At 32.3% G+C, this 21,113-nt stretch overlaps 1 protein-coding gene across 3 annotated transcripts; it reads left to right on the forward strand.

Annotated features, from left to right (window-relative positions):
• The first annotated feature begins 7,392 nt into the window (after positions 1-7,392).
• LOC110104644 lies at positions 7,393-14,883 on the forward strand. 3 transcript variants are annotated; one of them, XM_020833834.2, is made up of 3 exons: positions 7,393-7,484; positions 8,398-8,604; positions 14,461-14,883. In XM_020833834.2, exons 2-3 carry the CDS (start codon positions 8,457-8,459, stop codon positions 14,601-14,603), a joined length of 291 nt encoding a protein of 96 aa, XP_020689493.1. In that variant the 5' UTR covers positions 7,393-7,484; positions 8,398-8,456; the 3' UTR covers positions 14,604-14,883. The 3 variants fall into 3 exon arrangements, with proteins under 3 accessions (XP_020689493.1, XP_028554024.1, XP_028554023.1); XM_028698191.1 differs by having other exon boundaries at positions 7,437-7,526; XM_028698190.1 differs by lacking the exon at positions 7,393-7,484 and adding an exon at positions 7,491-7,552.
• Positions 14,884-21,113: the final 6,230 nt, after the last annotated feature.

The raw sequence follows: 21,113 nt of genomic DNA on the forward strand, positions 1-21,113 counted from the left end.
AAAGGAGACTCATGGTCGAAAGAGAAAGAGAGAGCTTCTTCTTCACACTGCAGAAATTTTTTTTTTTTTTTTTTTTTTTTTTTTTTTTTTTTTTTGACATTTACGTTATTTAAGGCAAATTCAGACACATAATACATACACAAAGACTCAAACCCAAACATCTTAGTTGGAAGCCTAAGCTCTCAACCAACAGGCCAAGTTGAGCCGTGTAAATTATTTTATTAACTTAGCATAATCTAATATCAGCGCTTGAAACTATAGCTTTCGGTTGAAATAAAATAAAATAAAATAAAACTTCTGATAGCGTTTTCGAGTAGGTTGGACATCGTTCGGAGACGAATTAAAACGCGTCTAGTCATCATTTTGATGTACACCGTTGTGTACCGAGGGTGATGTGACATATCCTGATTCATTTCCAGACAATCTGGTGACGCATGTAATAATTTATAGTTTTCAAGTGCTCATCCTATTAAATATATATGTAATTTCTAATATTGTTTTTAAAAAACAATAATATTCTTATTTTAATTAAAATATATGAAAAACAATAATTATTTAATAATGGAAACAATGGAAAGCGTTGATTTTCAATAGCAAATGTTAGAATAACTTTCTCTTCTTCAAACAAATTTATTCTTATTAGTTGTTCATATAAGCATATAACACTTTTTTTTTCCTTAGTATGTATAACTTACTATAACTATGGTTTCATTAGTAACAATTTTTTTACTATTTTTTAAAGTATTTTTTTTTTAAATAAAAAGTTTTAGTTTAAAAATGTTTTATACTAAAAATTACTTTAAAAAACTACAAAAAAAAAAAGTTGTCCTAAACGAAGTCTAAGTGATAGCATTTTACTATTTTATAAAACAATTTTTAGTACAAAAAATTTTAATTCAATAAATTTTTGTAAAAAAAACTGTTTTAAAAAGTAACAAAAAGTTATCATAAACGAAACATAAATCTAATTAAGATAAGTCAGAAATACACTTAAAAATTATTAGTTCGTAAATGAAGAATTTATATTACACTGATTTGAAAGATATTCTAATCATTTTTAAGTCTATTCAATATAAATTTTATTAAGCTACAAAATATATGTTACGAGATAAGGTTAGGGCAGCTCGTACGGTTGGAAAGATTAGAGAGAGTCATCTTAGATGGTTTGGTCACATCAAGTGATAGCCTTCTGATGACCCGATTATGAGAGTAGATGCATTAAATTCTGCCAAAGTTAAGAAAGATTTGATTAGAAAGTATTAGAATAACATTTGTTTATTAGATTTAAATGAGAATTTGATTCTTAATAGATCATAATTAAAAAAAAATGCTTTAGGTAACCGACCCCACATACAAAATTAAATTCGACTCAGCATAATAATAAATACTATCTCGAAAAAATCCGCAAAGTGAACTCAAAATTGGAACTCTCTAAAAATTGGCAAATTATTGCGTCCGGTGTCCGGATTCATCCGGACACCAATCTGGTGTTGCCACGTCACCAAAATATATCGGGACCCAGTATATATGGGTGTCGTGGCGTCACCGGATTGGATGTCCGGACATCCGGTCACCGGACGCGATAATTCGCCCTAAAAATTTGTGAGCAAACCATTTTAGCCAAGAGCACGCCTAGGCAGTTAGTGCATTGGTGAAGTTGCATGGGAGCCAATTAGTGGCCGAGCTTTGTGGTTTGGCATGCTTAATTTCCATTATTAAACTGCATGCACATCAAAATCAAATGGTTTAATATTAATTAATTTTCACTAATTGTGTATCAACTTTATAAAAAAAATTGTTTGTAACTTATACTGTTTGGTTTGTTTGAGTATGTCTTTGATTAACTATTCTAGCTTTATTCAAAAGAACACTTTTGACTTGGCAGCCACCAAATATGCTAATGTCATTATTATTAACTAAGAGTTACCAATTAAGATTTGTTTGTGACGGCGTTCTTCTTGCTTTCTAAAACAATTATCTGGTACAAAAATTTATTCACAAATTTCTTGAATTTGAAATTTTTGTACTAGAAAACCGTTTTACAAAGCAGTACGAAAGCTGTCTCAAGCGAAGCCTAAGAAGAAATAATTGAGGTCTCATTTGGGACAACTTTCTTCTTGCTTTCTAAAATAATTTTTTGAGCTAAAAATTTTTGTATCAGAAAGCATTGAGAAAGCTGTCCCAAATAAAATCTAAAATTTTGCATAATGATTCTTGAAAATCAACAAGCAAAGGTTTGCCAATTAAAAATAATTTCTTCCCCGCACATGAAGTCAAGAGTAGGTACATTTTAGATGTTGACATGAATAAACTTCAAGGATAAAAAGAATAAAATAAAACCACGAGGTCTTAGATGTTTTAAAAATTTATTTGATTTTGAGATTGATTCTATTGTAGTCATAATCATGTGAACTTTAATATATTATTATCTGATTAATTATAGGAGCTAATATGATAATATGAATCTTGGGAAGAACAAACATAGTTATTAGCCTTGAACAAAAACACACCTTTTACTTAGCCAGACAAACTTCCTCACACAAGCAGCAACAAGCTCTTGATCAAACTTCCTCTGATCCATCATTTGCACTTGCAAATTTTTTCAAATATCACATGCTCCCTTGACTGCCTCAAGTTTTTTTTTTTTAAGGAAAAAATAGGGCCAAGCATGACCAATTTCATTCCAAAAAGTAAAAAGTTACAAAGATTACAAATGAATAATAAGAAAAAAACAAAGAAAAACTTACCAAATCAAACTAGAACCTAATCAAAGGAAAGAAAAAACTCTTAAAAATTAGAAGAAAAACTAAAAGAAGCAAGGATCAACAGATCCTGCAAAGAATAAAAAAGGATGGAAAAAAGATCCATCAAAGAAAAATCTAAAAATCATAATCACAAGACCCAATACCAATAGAGCCAATGGAAAGAAAAAACAACCCAACCATGTAAAAACACCTCCAAAAAACACACGAGGCTACAACATTGAAATCAAATAGCTAGCTGCTATTTAACATAATATCCTCAACACTCATAAAAAAACCATAACAACCTCCACGAAAGAGATCCACCAAGCACAAGATGATAGCAAACAGGCCTCACATCCAAAAGCCTTCAAGCCTCAAATAAAAGCCACAGCAACCTCGACAAAAGAGAACCTCCAAGCACAGGAAGATAGCATAAAGAATTTGACCTAACACAGAAAAACAAAAAAACCCCAACCTTCCAAATCTGCAACTAAACAACAAACTAGCTCTAAATCATAATAATAGCAAACAAACTACTAAAATGGCCTCCAAAAAACCTAACAACAGCACTTCGACCAACAAAAATCATTATCAATTCTGGAACAAGCCAAAATCAGCCACAAAACACCAGGACACCACCCAACAAAAACCATTATCAATTCTGGAACAAGCCAAAATCAGCCACAAAACATCAGGACACCACCAAACAGCAACCAAAACAGGCTACCGAACTCCAGAAACAACCTGCAAACAAAAACCCACCAACAGTACCAGGGAAGGACATAACAGGACCCAACAAGACATAAGAAAACCCCTAAAACAATCCCAACCCCCAGAACTCAGCATAAAGGGAAAAACTCAAGCTAGTGCATCACATACATGTTCACTTTGGCCAAGCAGCTAACCCCTTCTCATCCCTGCCTCCACCAATCGATCCACCAACATAGATGATTTAAAGGACTTCTTATGTCACACTTCCCTTAGGAGGGAGGCGACAACTTAGATGTGGTGACTAGTCCTAATCTGCTAAGCTCCAGCATGAAGCTCCTTCTAGTTCTTGAGCGAGTCCCTTGAGAGAGCAACCTCGAGAGTTGAGTGTGTCCTCCTTTTTGCTCAATCAAAATGTAAACTATAAGACACATGTGAACAAAGTACCTACAGAAGTATTCATGGGTGTACAATAAGGAAGACTTTATCAACAAAAATAAAAAAGTATAATAATAATGATACCTAATGGGGACTAACTTGGACACATGTCTTGCTCTGAGAATCGGGTATGTCATTATTTTATGGTACAACTCCTCATCCTTGGGGTGATTTCCCTTATTTTGAATGTTCATAAAGGAGGCAAATCCTCGAATGCTTCAAGCAATAAGGGATGTTATCGATAAGTCTTTTGGTGACATTGTTGACCTCTTGGATGGAGTCATTGAGTTGTCTTTATATATGGGAAAGTTACTTGAGTTATGGGGATAGTGGACTCAATGATCAGTTGGGCTTGAAGATGCGTGCTTGAGTCTTCTCGGAATGATCCTTTCTTGTAGCTAGTTTGTTGGATTGCATTTATGGCTCACTTCTTAGGTTAATAACTAGTTTCGTTGAGAGTGTACTTCACATAATTGGGATGAGTCCTCTAATTCTTAGGGGTCCTGTTCAAACCCTTGGTGTTTCCCTAAGAATTGGTTCTCATGAAATCACTTTATCGAGTTGAGGATTACTACCCTTGTGCGAGTCTTCATTGTTAAGGTCTATGTGGTTCGAGTTCTGTCTTTGTAACTTATTAAATACATATTAAGAATCTGAAAAAGCATGTACAAGTATACAGTCAGGGCATATGTGTACTTACACGTGTACACATATATACATACATATAAATAAATATTTAAGAGAGAAAATGAAGGGGAAGCCTCATCAAGAAAGTGGTATTGGATGGAGGCTAATACATATACATATATACATATAGATAGAAAGATAGATAAGAGAGAAAATGATGGGGCATCCTCATTAGGATGGAGGTAGTGAGATAGAGGCCAATACATACATACATAAAAAAATTCATACATTCATACATACATGTAGATAGATATATAATAGAGAAAATGAAGGGGAAACCTCATTAGGGTGGAGGTAGTGAGATGGAGGCCAATTGATTACATAATGGTTGAAGGTGAGGTTGAATTCTTGTAATAAATTATTCTTACATATGTACATGCATAAATACATATAAATAGATATAGAAGAGAGAAAATAAAGGTGCTGTCTCATTAGGGTAGAGGTAGTGAGACATAGGCCAATTAATGACATGGTGGTTAATGGTGAGGTGGAAGTCTTCTAACAACTTTGTACATATAGATATATATACAAGAGAAAATGAAGAGGTGATCTCATCAGGGTGGAGGTAGCAAGATGAAGGCCAATTGATGGCATGGTGGTTGAAGGTGCGGTGGAAGTCCAAGTTGTTCGTCAACAATTTGATAAAGTTTAAAATGGAAGGGATTTGGCCATGGAGTGGGGTAGGTGAACTTAAGCTCATATAATGCTATCATAATACAAGATCGTTTCAAATCAATTTGACTAACAAAACCATGGCACAATAACCATTAATCCAAAATAAAATAGAATGAAAGAAAATGTTTCCAACTCAAGAAATAGATGTACATAGAAGATATCCTTAGTTACATGTGAATTTGGTATAGTAAAATGATTAATTACTGCAAAACACATGAATGATATGATCGTTCCTACCATTGGATATTTCATCTAAAAATGGTCCCCCAACCTTTGTTATTGAAAATATGTAAATGTTCAATTAGTAGGGATGCTTTGGTATGTTCATTAGTACTTTGATGCTGATACTTATACCCTTATTGTAAACATTTTATTAGTTTAAGTATGCTCTCTATGAAATAAATAGGCACTTATTGACATAACATTATAGGCTTCGTTTGTGATTTCTTTTTTACTGCTTCCTAAAATAGCTTTCTAATACAAAAAATATAATTTTTAGACTAGAAAGTTAATTTAAAAAATAATTAAAAAGTCGTCCTAAACGAATCCGTAATTAGGTGCACTGAAATCACCATTTGATTTTCTTTTTTTATTGTATGCCACTTCTGCAGCATCATTAAAGTTGACTCATGCTCCATGATATCAAAGAAATATTGCACACAGGAGTCTGATAATATTTAAAACAAAACCGAAGTATTTTAGTATAAACAAATCTTTCAAATATTTATCTATTCTCAGTTATTAAATATTTAGAGTATGTTCCATTAAAACAAACAGAAAGAGAACAACCACTGGGGTATACTTATATTACTGTTCTTACAAATTCAAAATGTAGATGAATGCCATCATTTATGGATTTGTTTGTTGATTACATGTCAAATTTCCCAATGATTACATGCTAAATTCTCTTTAATTAAGAGTATGATATCTTCTAATTTTCATGAATGTTTAAATAACTAATATATGCGCTTAAAACGATATGCTTCAACTAAAATAAGCAAAGTTCAAGTCATTGGCTGATAATATGTAGAAGGGATAAATGGAGAGGTGATTCCATAGGATGAAGGTGCAATGATTTTCTGTTTATAAATGGAGCTATCTTGTTCATCTTTCTTCGCCTTTCCACATGGAGTCATGCAACCGAGTTCCTTCATGTTTTATAAATCCTTGAATGAATTGTCTATTCCCTTATTAAAATTCCTTGTAGAAACCGAATTCTAGATATGTTTCAGCAACTCGAAATGGTAAAATGCAGCATGATTATGTATTAATGGGTGGTTTAGTGAGTCCTTTATGACTCCTGTGAGAGTGAGAGTTTATTGGTCAGTAGGCTATTTGATTCTTATTAGGTTTTTATGGGTGTTGTATGTTACAAATACCTCTTCTTAGAGAAAATTTGTATGGAAGACAAAAACAATAATATTAAGTCTTTATCATACTTCGTGGGATCAGTTACATGAATTCTTTTTCCCAATTGTTCTGTTAAATGACAAATTCTTATTTAATTCTAACAAAAAAGGTCGTTGGTAATACTTTTCTAATTAGGCATTTTTAGATCTAGTTTTGCTTTTCTTAACAATAAAAAAATAGTTTATGCAAAATCAAAATAACTATATATAGATTTTTAGAGTGGTGTTTTTGTGAGGGTTGCAAGCCAACCGAGTGTTCGATAAGCTACTCGTGATTTGACTTGATTTAAGCTTATTCGTAATCATTTGATTAAGTAATCAAATAAACTTGATCATTTTTTAAATTCTTGATGATTAAATAAAAAAGTTTGAACAACCAAATATTCGACTCGTTTATGTTCATAAACAACATCATGTAAAGCTCGATAAGAAGCTCATTTCATGTTCGATATGAATCTAGTGAGCAAGCTCCTTAAATAACTCATTTAGTATTTGATATTGAAATCAATTAAATCCTATTGTAAATTGTTGAATAATTTAATATAAATATTTATTTTTTAATAATAATATAATAATATAATAATAAATTAATTAATTATAAAAATATAATTAAATATTAAAAATAAAAAAAAAATCTCGCAGTTGCCCTATTCCTCTCAGGCCGCTCTGAAGACGCGCAATATCTACCCGTGCTCGAAACCCTCCTTCCCTATGGCCTATGCCATTCGTGCCTGAAAACTCCTTTCCTACACCGCTCGTGCCCGAATTGCTCCTCCTTCTCCACGCAGCTTGTGGCCGAAGCTGCGTTGTTTCGAGCAAATAGGTTAGCGAAGATGCGAGAACCTTCGCTGTTTGGAGCAAATAGGCGAGCGAGGCGTTTTTGTTTTGCTGGTTTACATTATCTCTGAAGATTTTTTATTGAATTTTTTATTTTGTTTCTATTTACAAATTGAGCAAGCAAAAGCTTTCTCGTTAACTCATTAGATAACTGGAATGCCCTCCTGCGTTACTGGCCTACTATATTGTGCCGGGAAATTATTTAGTTAGACGTTGTATCAATAGAAAACCTTCATATCATATTCACACCATTTGTATAATATCACGTCCCATAATCCATTCCGTGAAAAAGTCATGACCCCTTTTTATTCTTTTTCTTTCTGGAAACTTTTATGTAAGGTTGCATATTTTTGTTCAATTAAGTGTAACGTACACAGATGGTTCTCCCTATACTAAATATTGGTTTCACTTTAAATGAAACAAAATATTACTTCTATCTTGTCATTGGTGGTACTCAGAATCTTAAGTTTTGTTTCTGATCAAAGTAAGCTTGTTAATGTTTGTTTCTAGAGTTCATTAAGAAGGTCGTTCATTAAAAATTTATAATTTTGAAAGGTAATTGGTGGAGAGGATTCAGTACCTTTACAATGAGTGTGTGCATGTTCTCACGCATATTTATGGGATCTTTATCGGCTCTATATACAGTTGTTGTATATCTATTTCAATTTGCAGGATTTTGTTTTGCTTATGCCTTTTTTACTTTATTTAAAATGATAAATTTTCTTTCAAGTTGAAAATAGAAAGATTTTTGCTCGTGCAATATCAAACTATCAAGAAAAAATAACTATACAAGTTTTTCTAGTGGTATTTGTGATTTGATGCTGAATAGCTAACACTGTCTTCTTTGTGTTAGGATTTTTAGACTTTCTAATCTTGTTTTCTCTATCAATATTTGACAGGTTGAGTGGATAACAAAGACCTCTAAATAGTATTGCTTTCAGTTATAGCTTAAATTACTATGGCTTTGAGGCGGATGCTTGGGTGGTCTGATGGAGAGCTGATGAGATCAGATGCAAAGCCTTGCACTCGACTCATGAGACACACAGCTGGTGTATTCTCTGTCGGAGGAGGCCTTACCTTTTGGGTCCTTTGTAGGTTGCATTATGGTTTGTCCCTCTTTTTTCTTTTAGATATTTACCCTTCTTTGATTGCTGATTTATTATATTTAAATGTCAGTGTTATGCAAACCTCAAAATTTATGCTCATAAAAAATGTTGGATGTGAGCATTCAAATGAGCAAATTGACATATGCCCTTTGGTTTTGCACTAGTTGTTTTATGTCATTTCTTATCAATATTTGTTTATTTTGGTGCAAACATGCCAATGATGATAATTCATAGAGTAAAAGGCCAAAATAGTCATCCGACTATTAGTAAATACATAATTTAATACCAAATTTTCGTAATGATCCAATTTCTCCCTACTATTAGAAAATATTTTAATTTGGTCCCAAAGCTAAAAGTAACAGTTAAAGTTAACCCAATAATTAAATGTGAGGGTATTTTGGAAATTAGGGTGTATGCGAGATTATATTATTATTTTTATATATTTTATCATTTATTAAATTAAAATCAATATGAAAATTATAATGAAAGTTAACCAACTAAATAATAAGCGTAAATAATTAATAAATTTATTTAACTTCCATTATAATTTTTGTATTGATTTTAATTTAATAAATGACAAAATATATAAAAATAATAATATAATCTCACATATACTATGATACCCAAAATGCCTTTACATTTAACTGTTGGGGTTAACTTTAACTGTTACTTTTAGCTTTGGAATCAAATTAAGACATCTTCTAATAGTCGGATGATTAAATTAGGGCATTATGAAAGTCTGTGACTAAACTAGGCAGTTACTGATAATAGGGGAACTATTTTAGGCTTTTACTCATTCCTAAAGAGAATGGCTTTTGTTTTTCGTGTACTTCTTGTTGGTTTCATTGGGCTGCTATTGCTACTTGGGGCTTTAATTTACTATGGCAGTAGTTCTTTGTTCGTCTTGATTTGGGCCTTAAATTATATGTTATTTATTGTTGTTTGGCTTTATTAGGCTGTGATTTCTTCTATGTTGAAATTTTTTGTGATTCATAACTTGAGTCGTGACTAAAGTTACATGTAATGTTCTGTTTTGCTTGATTTGCCCCTTTTCATGTTCTTTTTTGTGAGAGTTTCCTTGGAGTGGAATTGTGGATTGTGGACATACATATCAATGGTGCAAAATAGCGTGCGCCATGGCGAACGACACGACGCAGCCACGGTGCTATACGCATGGCGCTGTGCAAATATTTAAAATAATGTGCGCTATTTGCGCCATGTGTGCACATTGGCTAATGGCTTATGGCGCAAAATAGCGCACAATTTTATTTTATTTTTTAAATATAATTATAAATATTTATATGTTTTATTTATAATATAATATGATATTTAATTTTAAAATATGATTAAAATATTTGTTAAGTTTTTTAATACCCTAAACCCTAGCCCTCACGGTTCGTGTGTCATGAACGAATGAACTCGCAAAGGAAAGGAACGAACGAACTGCAGCCCTCAAGCACGCGAAGGAATGAATAGAGTGCTCTAATTCTGTCTCCCTCTCCTTCCTCTGATTCTGTTTCCTGCTCCATCCTTTGTCGGTGCCCAATGCACGCAAAGGAACGAACAAACTACAACCCTCAAGCATGCGAAGGAATGAACAGAGTGTTCTAATTTCGCCGCCCTCTCCTTCGTCTGATTTTGTTGCCCTCTCCATCTTCTGTCGGTACCCAATACACGTGAAGGAACGAACGAACTATGATCCTCACACATGCGAAGGAACGAATAGAGTGCTCTGATTCTGCCGCCCTCTCCTTTCTCTGATTCTGCCGCACTCTCTCCTTCCTCTGCCGGTGCCCAACGCATGCGAAAGAATGAACAAACTGTGGCCGCCATGTGAGCCCTTCGTCTGCCATTTTATTTATTTTTTTTTCTTTTTGCATTTCATTTCTCCTTTGCCTTGGAAGCTTATGTGCTATTATTTTGTGACTATATCATCTGATCTAGCTTGTAATTGGAGGCATGTATTAGGTCCTCATTGTCGTTTAGATCATATATGTGAACTGAAAGATTGTTCAATTTTAACAGTGTTATTTCCTTTGAAAATAAATTGTCTATGAAGACTATTATAGCATTCGGGATTCAAATTTTATATCAAGGTGATGCTTAAGTTGAAACGTACTCTTTTATAGCTATGTTTTACATGAGTATCCTTCCTAATTCTTTGAAGAAATAGATAGCATGCTCAAAGAATTATGCTTTAGATAATTCAGTGTCTAAAAAGAAATAACAATGTTTTTTATTAGTTTAAGTCATGTAAATTAATTTGGCATTCATAAGTGATCTTTTTTAATTGATATCAACTAAATTTTGAATTTGTTTGCCTATAGGTCATCATAAAATATCAGATTCAATTCAATCTTTAAAAAAGAATGCAACATGGAAATATGTAGTATTGACTAATGAAGCCGATAACAATACTGTTAAATGTACTTTTTGTGGCAAAATAACAAAATGAGGAATTACACACCACAAACAACACCTTGTTAGAGGTTTTAGAACTGCTAGACCTTGTTCTAATTGCCCCGAGCATGTTAAGGCATCCATGTTGAAGAAGAATGATCTGAAAGAACATATTAATAACACTTCAAATGTCAACCTTGATGAAGGAGATGACTTTGATGTGATGACATATGATGATATTCTGGATGATGGTCCATCCAAAATGTTAAGGACAAGTAAATCTAATGCTTCTAGTTAGAGTTCAACATCAATCCTCAAATCATCAAGACCCAAAGGACCATTAGATACTTATTTTACATCAAATCATGAAGATGTAGTGCAAAGGAGAAAGTGTCAATTTAGCAAAAGAGAGGGGTGTTGCTAAAAAGGAAATGAGGGAAAGAGCTATTCAAGTTTTCTATAGATGGATGTATGATGCTGGTATTCCATTTAATATAGTGAGATATGACACTTTCCCTACCATGGTTGAGGCACTTGGATAGTTTGGACTTTGGAGACGGAATGAAACCTTCTAGTTATCGTGAGGTACAAGTTACTTGTTTGAAGAATGAGGTTGGACATACATATGATCTATTACGACATCATCAAAGAAGATTGTGCACGATATGTTTGTTCTCTAATGGCAGATGGATGAACATCATGGAATGTGAAAAGTTTAATAAATTTTCTTTTGAATTGTCCAAGAGGTTCCACATTTATGAAGTTAATGGATGATAGTTCTTTTTCCAAGAATGCTGTGAAAATGTTTGAACTATTTTGCAAATATATTAAAATTATTGGACCACATAATGTGATCCCAGTTGTTACTGATAATCTAGCTAAAAATATTCTTGTAGGATAGTCATAACCTAAACCTACATTATTCATATGAAGAATAAATGTTTTGTACTAACATAAATTCCAATGATATTATAGGAAAATTATTGATGGACAAATATTCTCATATTTTTTGGACTCCTTGTCCTGCTTATTGTTTGGATTTAATAATGGATGACATTTTCAAAATCCAAAAGTTCAGGCGATGCTTTGAAAAAGCAGCGGCAGTATACAATTTTATATATTTTAGGTATCGCTTACTTGGCAGTATACAATTTTATATATTTTAGGTATCGCTTACTTGATTTAATGAGGTGCACAAATCAAAGAGCACGTGTCAAACCCGTCAAGACTCATTTCACAACAGCTTTCTTGACGTTATAATGTTTTCATCAACAACAACTGAACTTGAAGAAAATGTTTACTTGTAAAGAGTTCATTTTGGGTCCTTATGCGAAAGAGGCCAAAGCAAAATAATCTCAACAGATAATCTTGCAGCAATCATTTTGGAACACTATTGTGTATGCCTTAAAAATAACTTAGCCTTTATTGAATGTTCTAAGATTGGTTGATCGCAATGGCTTACATATATGAAGCAATGAATAGAGCAAAAGAGTCAATTGCTGCAAGTTTTAGTAACCTTGGGATTTAATCATTTGTCGTTAGCAAGTATGGTTGTGGAATTCCACGAGAGTCATCCTCGGGATTTCACCAATGAACTAGTTGATCTTAGGAGGAAATTTGTGATTTTAAATAGAGGGATATTCCAGTTATGTAAAAATAGCTCCATTAATTTTTCACTTATGAGTTATACTCTTTCTCTCTGAGTGAATGCCTGTTAATTGCAATTTTTTCTTGTGCAATGCAATTGTGAACGACAAACATAATGCATTTGTTATTTGGTGTCTTCTTTTCTGTCTCCATTTTCTATAACTAGTGTTTTGTTTGCTTATGTGATTGTTTATTTGGAATCCATTACAATCTAGTTTTTGTTATTAAACTTGTCATTTTTTTTTTAATGACCACCCTTAATTTCTATACAATATTTTTGGTAGATGATTGTTAAATTATCACTTGTGAGGATCTTTCTCTTTGTTTTGTTCGTTTCCATCTAAAAGGGTGATGAATTGCCTAAACTAGGAGTTTGTGAAATGCAACTTCGACTGTGTGCATAAGTTTTTTGCATCTCTTCCTATATAATATTAAATCCTAGACTATAAGATACCTTGCTACACATTGTATGGTTAATTTCCTGAGATCTTTTCTTTACTATAGATTTATAAATGTTGTATTTATTCCTTAGTTTGCTTCCAAGTTTTCCCCTATCTGAGGTGTAAACTATTGCCATGATTATCAGAATTTTAGCTTTGTTAGATTTTTTTTTTTTAAAGATGGAGCTATTTGGGCTGTGTACATTGGATTATTATCCTTCCAAACAAACATTGTTGAAGTTGTCATTTTCTAACGTAGTTTGAAGAGTTATTTTTTCGTTTTGGTCACTCCTCCCCTTATTTGTTGTCCAAATAAGTTGTTTTGTAGTTTGAAATTAAGTTAATGATAAATATTCTAAGAATATGTAGAATTAAATGAATCTCTTTTGAATTTTTTGTTCGAAATTTAAGATTTTTTAATAATTGTAGGATCCCTTAGGATCTGTGATTTCTGATTTAGATCTAACATAGAAAGTCATGTAAATTGTACACAAAATTTTGTAGATTACTAACTTTTAATCTTTATCGACTACAAATAAGGGAAAATGAAGGTGAACCTTATCAGGGTAGAGGTAATGAGAGGGAGGTCCATTGATGACATGATGGTTGAAGGTGAGGTGGAAGTCTCCTAACAAATTGTTTGTCAACAATTTGATCAATGTTAAAATGGAAGGAATTTGGCCACAGAGTGGGCTAGTTGAACTTAAACTCATACAAGGCCATCAGAATACAAGATCATTTCTAACCAATTTGACAAATGATTGATATATATTATCAGCCAATGATTCTTATTATGTTTTTATGGGTGTTGTAATGTTACAAATACCTCTTCTCATAAAAAAAACAACTACAACAATATCAAACCTTTATCCCACTATATAGGGTCGGCTATATGAATCATTTTCCCAATTATCTTGTTAAGAGTCAAATTCTCATTTAATTCTATTTAAAAGGGTCATTCTTAATACTTTATAATCAAGCCTTTTTTAGGTCTACCTTTACTTTTCTTACAAAAAAAAAAAATGTGTATGCAAAACCAAAATATTGAAGAAACTTTGGCTGTTCACTCTCTCACTGCAAATGACTATTTGGAGTTGAGAGTATCTTCAGAGTTGCTTGCCTTTTTTTCTCTCCAATCAATAGTTGAGATTCTAGACATCCTCAAATTGTATAGTTATCATGTATCTTATTATTTTTCTGTAGTTCTCCGTAGTTTCTATTTTGTGCGCATAATCGAAAATTTTCATGGTTATAGGTAATTGCCATACACCTGTTAAATTTTCTACTCATGATCAAAGTGATATTTTCTGCTAACCTTTTTTTTTTGCAAATAAAGAGTGCTATTTAAGTCTCTTATGTGACCATTCAGACTCCAGAATAACTGTTCCAAGAAGTCTCAGGTGGGCTACTTGTGGAGCCATATCAATGAGCTGCACATCGGCCCTGCTGGTCCGTCTCTTTAGTCCAGAGTGTGAACCACAGAATGTTGCTGCTTATGACACCGGCTCGTAAAACCATCCCGTACCTTTTTTTTTTTTCCTGAAGATCGAGAATTATCTGCTGAAGCTTTGCTCGTATTGTAACGAGAGATTTTTACATGCGGAATTTAAACACCGAGAACCGTTCGGTTTTACGCCTGTCACAAAATTGAATTGTTCTCTTTGTCCGTACTCTGCACGTAATAATCTCTCTATTGTAACAAATTGCTCACTGAATAAAGTAGTTTGTATCAACAGTCCATGACTCAATTTTATCTAATAGTGTATTTCTATTTTGTCAGCATTTACTGAAATCTCATTTCAAAACTTCTTATGTTTTCCAAGTAAATTTAAGAATGCTTTATATGAATAACATTATCGAAGGTTACTATTTTGATTAAAAAACTTTGTTAGAGCCTGTACTGAAGCCATTGCTTGATGCTTTCTTGTCAAACATAACAAAATAGACTTATCAGTACTAATAATTGTGGAGGGTATTCAATCTTGGTAGCAAGACTCTTGATGCAAGCGTTTCTGCAACTGGGCAATAAATAGAAATTTGCAAAAGAAGAAAAAAATCACACCAAGACAATTAAAAGCTACACTAAAGACCAGATGCCCCTTTTTTCCTTCACAAAAATGAAGAAATTCTTAAAGAATTTAACAAATTCACTGGGCATGCTTGGTTGGGAACCCCCTATCCCAAGTTCGAATCCCCTCTCAAATGGCACGACTCCTTAAGTGGAGAGAAAAGAACTATGGGTCCTGCACCTGTGGGGTTGGTTGTTGGTAGACTCGCCGAGAGATTAGTGTACATCGCCAAGCGCGTCACAAGCTGAGATAGCCTAGCCTGGGCTACAATTAGTTATCCTAGAAAATAATCTAAAAGCCTAGGCTAGAGTTGGTTATTCAAGAAAATCTATACTACTATATAAAAGTGGCTTTGGACTTCACTCTTAGCAGATCCTGATCGTTCATTTGTAAATTTTAAAATAATCTGAAATGTTCATTTATGACTCTTCAAATTCTTTATTTATAACACACTCCATTAATTTCTACTCTCTATTCTCATGCGCCAATTAAATTCAATTAATTATAATTTCCCTTCATATCTTATATGCTTAATTAAAAGGTCTTAATTAATTATAACGTAACAATTAATGACAGATAAAAGTTTGGAGCCAAACATTTAATTCATTACATGTGGTAATTATTATTTAAATATATTTTTTATATCAAATGACATTAATGTTCATATTAAAACATTTATCTTAAGTTAATGATCGTTTAAATTATATTGCATATTAATTTTTGAACATAAAACTTGCATTAAAGCAAGCAGAAGACGAAGGGGCTGTGCTTGGTCTCTCTTCATTCCATTTATTTTCGTGTGCGGGGTTTTTCATTTATTTCTTTGGATTTACGTGAAGAGTTACATGTGGTTGATTGTAACCCTCAATCTGTCAGGACCCTTCGTCTTCCTCACGCATTACTTAGTATTCTCTCCTTCGCATTCCATAGTATTCCATCAGAACCAGCACACATTTGAAAAAAGGTCGTCACCGGCTCGGCCTCGCCTCGCCTCGCCCCTGGCTTTAGTATTGAAAGATCGAGTTGCTAAAGAAGCTTCTTCGACTTCTTCGCGTGCTTTGCCTCCGGCTTGGCATGCTTTGCCTCCGGCTTGGCATGCTTTGCCTGAAGAATATCTTACTTAGAAGGCTCTCGGAAGGCTCTTGAAGCTGACATTTATCCAGCATGCCAACTCCTTGTAAGTCCTCTATCTCATTTTTGGTCCTGCTCAGTGTATTTGATTTTCTTTGGTTTTCTTATTCCCATATCATTAGAATTCTATGAAACCTTGAACTCTACACGAGTAAGCGAAGAAAAATGAATTCTTTAGTTTAAAACTTCAGAACTCTTTTTTTGGTGGTTTAATTTTGCTATTTTTTGTAATTGTTTTTGTTATGGATATGGGTTTTACATGGTTCATGTTGTTCATAGAACACTTATGGTGGTGCTCAGGGGCGGATGCAGTATGGGGGTTATATATTTATGATTGTATTATTAATATCAAACTAAATATATTTATGACTCATTAATTATATATTAAATCAAAATTATTATATATTATTTTCATCCCAACGCGGGAAGTAATTACTCTTTCTCTTTCCAATGTTTTTGTGCTGATAGTTCAGGACGAGGAAATCCTTCAGTTGGAAACGGGCAAGAAATCGCAAGCATCTACCGGAGGTCTTCTTCTGGTCGTAATTCTTGCTTGGATTACGGCTTGTTGATGCCGATTAAGCCGACCCCAAACTCTTTCATACGTTTGATGTCTGAATCTGGTAGCAGATTTTGACACTAAAGTAAATCTTTTTACCTTAATTTCATGATTGTGGTTGATTATGATCTTCTGATTTATTTTTTGAGGGGTCTTATGTTTTTTGGAGAAAATTTTTGGCGTATGGGCTTTTGTTTTTGGGTACCGGTGAGAAATTTATTCACATTTATTAGTATATTATGATAGAAAATACTGTTTCAGATTTAGTAAATTTGGGATTAAAGTGAAAACTGCTTCAACATTTGCTTACTTTTAGTAAATTGTTTGATTATTCATTTCTGGATCTAAAAAAATTTTAATGTGAGAAATTTTTTCTTACTTTAATGATTTGTGCCTCGCTAGGAAAAAATTCTGGCTCCGTCCCTGGTGGTGCTTGCCTACTGATGAAACTTTCATATGGTCCTTTGGCTCCAGTCGTCTTCGTCTTTCTTCTGCAATGGATGGACTGTGTCTCGACTTGCATGCTTCCCAGTTATCCACTGGGCTAGTTGAACTTAAACTCATACCAAGCCATCAGAATACAAGATCATTCTAACCAAATTTGACAAATTGATTGATATATATTATCAGCCAATGGATTCTTATTATGTTTTTATGGGTGTTGTAAGTTACAAATACCTCTTCTCATAAAAAACCAACAACTACAACAATATTCAAACCTTTATCCCACTATATAGGGTCGGCTATATGAATCATTTTCCCGAATTATCCTGTTAAGAGTCAAATTCTCATTTAATTCTATTAAAAAGGGTCATTCTTAATACTTTATAATCAAGCCTTTTTAGGTCTACCTTTACTTTTCTTAACCAAAAAAAAATGTGTATGCAAAAACCAAAATATTGAAGGAAACTTTGGCTGTTCACTCTCTCACTGCAAATGGACTATTTGGAGTTGAGAGTATCTTTCAGATTGCTTTGCCTTTTTTTCTCTCCAATCAATAGTTTGAGATTCTAGACATCTCAAATTGTATAGTTTATCATGTATCTTATTATTTTCTGTAGTTTCTCACGTAGTTTCTATTTTGTGCGCAATAATCGAAAATTTTCATGGTTATAGGTAATTGCCATTACCACCTGTTAAAATTCCTTCAACTCAGTGATCAAAGTGAGTTTCTGCTAACCTTTTTATTTTTGCAAATAAAGAGTTGCTATTAATCCGTCTAGTTGACCAATTCAGACTCCAGAATAACTGTTCCCAGAAGTTCTCAGGGGGCTACTTGTGGAGCCAGATCAATGAGCTGCCACATCGGGCCGCTTGCTTGGTCCGTCTCTTTAGTCCAGAGTAGTGAGACCCACGAATGTTTGCTGCTTATGACACCGGCTCGTAGAAAACCATCCCGTACCTCTTTTTTTTTTTCCGGGTGAAGATCCCCGAGAATTATCTCGCTGAAGCTTTGACTCTATTGTAACGGAGATTTTTTACATCGGAATTTAAACACCAAGAACCGTTCGGTTTTACCGGCCTTGGGTGCATAAAATTGAATTGTTTTCTCTTTGTCCGTACGTGCCTTGCACGTAATAATCTCTCTATTGTAACAAAATTGCTCACTGAATAAAGTAGTTTGTATCAACAGTCCATGACTCAATTTTATCTCTAATAGTGTATTTTCTTATTTGTCAGCATTTACTGAAATCTCATTTCGGAGAAACTTACTTATGTTTTCCAAGTAAAATTTAAGAATCTTTATAAGAATAACTTATCGAAGGTTACTATTTGATTAAAAACTTTGTTAGAGCCTGTACTGAAGCCATTGCTTTGATGCTTTCTTGTCAAACATAACAAATAGACTTATCAGTACTAATAATTGTGGGAGGGTATCAATGTCTTGGTAGCAAGACTCTTGATGCAAGCGTCTCTCTGAACTGGGCAATAAAGTATAAATTTGGCCAAAAGAAGAAAAAAATCACACCCAAGGACAATTAAAAGCCTACACTAAAGACGCAGGATGCCCCTTTTTCCTTTCACCAAAAATGAAGAATTCTTAAGAGAATTTAACAAATTCACTGGGCGTGGCTTTGGGGAACTCCCTATCCCATTCGAAATCCCCTCTTCAACGGCGACTTGGACTCCTTTAAGTGGATTGAGAAAAGAACTGTGGGTCCTGCCACCTGGGGTGGTTGCTGGTAGGACTCGCCGATAGATTAGTGGTACATCGCCCAAGCGCGTCACAAGTTGACGTGGCAGCGGGCCAATACCCCCCGTTCCAAAGAAAAAAAAAAAACATAAGATAAAGCCTAGCCTTGGGGCTACAATTAGTTATCCTAGAAAAATAATCTAAAAAAGCTAGGCTTAGAGTTGGTTATCAAGAAAATAATCTAAGTGTGTGCCTAAGCTTTGTGACTTCGATATGTCTAGTCATATTGATTGATTTTATCTATGATTTTTTACATTTATTTGTAATAGGGTTTAAAGGATTTTGTTTAGAATTTGAGTATCAGTTATTAAATATTATGTTATTATTTTAATTGTTTAAATTAGTATTAATTAGTTTCTTTAAGAACATTTATAATTAATGATTCTAAACTGTGATTTGAATAACGTAATCAAACAAATTTCCTATTGCTTCATAAAGAATGCATTTATTTCACCCCTATGAGTAAACAAACACATAAAGCCTTCATTTTGATCTCTAATGATTTACTTGATTTTATGTTAAAATAATGCATGTATTAACAACTTTTAGGTGCTTGAAGCTATTATTAACAATTCTAGGTCTGGTCAAATGAAATGTATTTATTGCCCCCCTTAAGGAAAAAGCAACATATTAAACCCTTTTATTTTAATTAAATATTAATTAAGGTGCGGCTTTTAATCATTTGATTATTTAGTTTGGTTATTTATTAAAAATTGATTTGAATTGGCTTGTTATTTAAACTTATTTAATTTTAAATGATTTAATTTTATTTATATCTCTAATATTAGTTTATTTTTATGTCTTGTATTTGAAGTTATTTTATTTTTGATTCTTTTATTTATTGTATATATTTATTATTTAATTTGACTTGAACTTTTTTTATTTTTAATTAATTCTTCTGATTTTTTGATTTGAATTTATTAATTTTTGATTATTTAAAATTTTAAAAAATTTTTTTATTTTTTATTTTAATTTAATTTTTAATTTATTTTATTTGTATTAATTAATTCATCCCATATATATATAAATTTATAACTAGTATATATATATATATATATATATATATATAATTTTTATTTATTCATCCATATTTTATCCTTTTATTAGAGTTTTAAACAAAAAATCGGATCAGTGACTAGCCGATTGAAGGTTAGTCTGGGTTCTGCCTTGAAAAAGGATATGCACCAAAAGGCCAGACAAGTAATCGTCGTTCTTAAATTTTAATTTAAATAATTAAATAAAGTATTTAATATTCAAAATAAAATATTTAAACTGATTTAAATAAATATAAAGATTATGATTAAATATTTATTTGAATACATTCTCACATGACTTCCATTATTCCCATATTCCGAGTTTTATAATAGTAAAAACAAAAAGTTATATAAGACTATAGCAAATTCATCATCACCAACTTAATGTGCGACTAAATTATATAAAGCAAAAAGGTATATTTGGCTTCATGATACACTTTTTTGTAAAAAAGGCAAAACATCTTTTTTAACAATTTTTTCAATTAATTGTTATAATATGAATAATATTTATTTTCTTAGTTGATAAGATTTAATATTTTAATTTTTATCCATTTATCCTTTTTAGATATTTTATTATATATTATAAAAATTAATTTTATAATATGGAATAATATTTATTTGTTTTTTCTTGGGAAATTTAACGTGTTATTAGTTAATAATATTTTAGGTTTTCTATCTATTGTGAAAATTTTAATATATTCTAATTATTTATATTATAAACAAAAAATTTTTATTGTGAGTTTTGTTTATATATATATTATAAATTATGTATAGTAAATTTGCTATATTTATATTAAAATTATATGACTATTATAGTTCATTATTATGTATTTTTAAAAATTTATTATTATGATTATTTATTATTTATTACATCATGCGGTGAATTTTGATTCTATTCAACCGGTCGAACCGTAAATCTTCTCATTCTTCTAGTTCATTGCTTGGTACTGATTTTTCACAACCTTGCTTTTATGAAGGGTTTGACCAAAAATTAACTTTTCCTTTTTTTATTCAAGATTTCCACGGGTTTATTAG

Source organism: Dendrobium catenatum, unplaced genomic scaffold (genome assembly GCF_001605985.2).
Source record: "Dendrobium catenatum unplaced genomic scaffold, ASM160598v2 fragScaff_scaffold_1056, whole genome shotgun sequence".
NCBI classification, from domain to species: Eukaryota; Viridiplantae; Streptophyta; class Magnoliopsida; order Asparagales; family Orchidaceae; genus Dendrobium; species Dendrobium catenatum.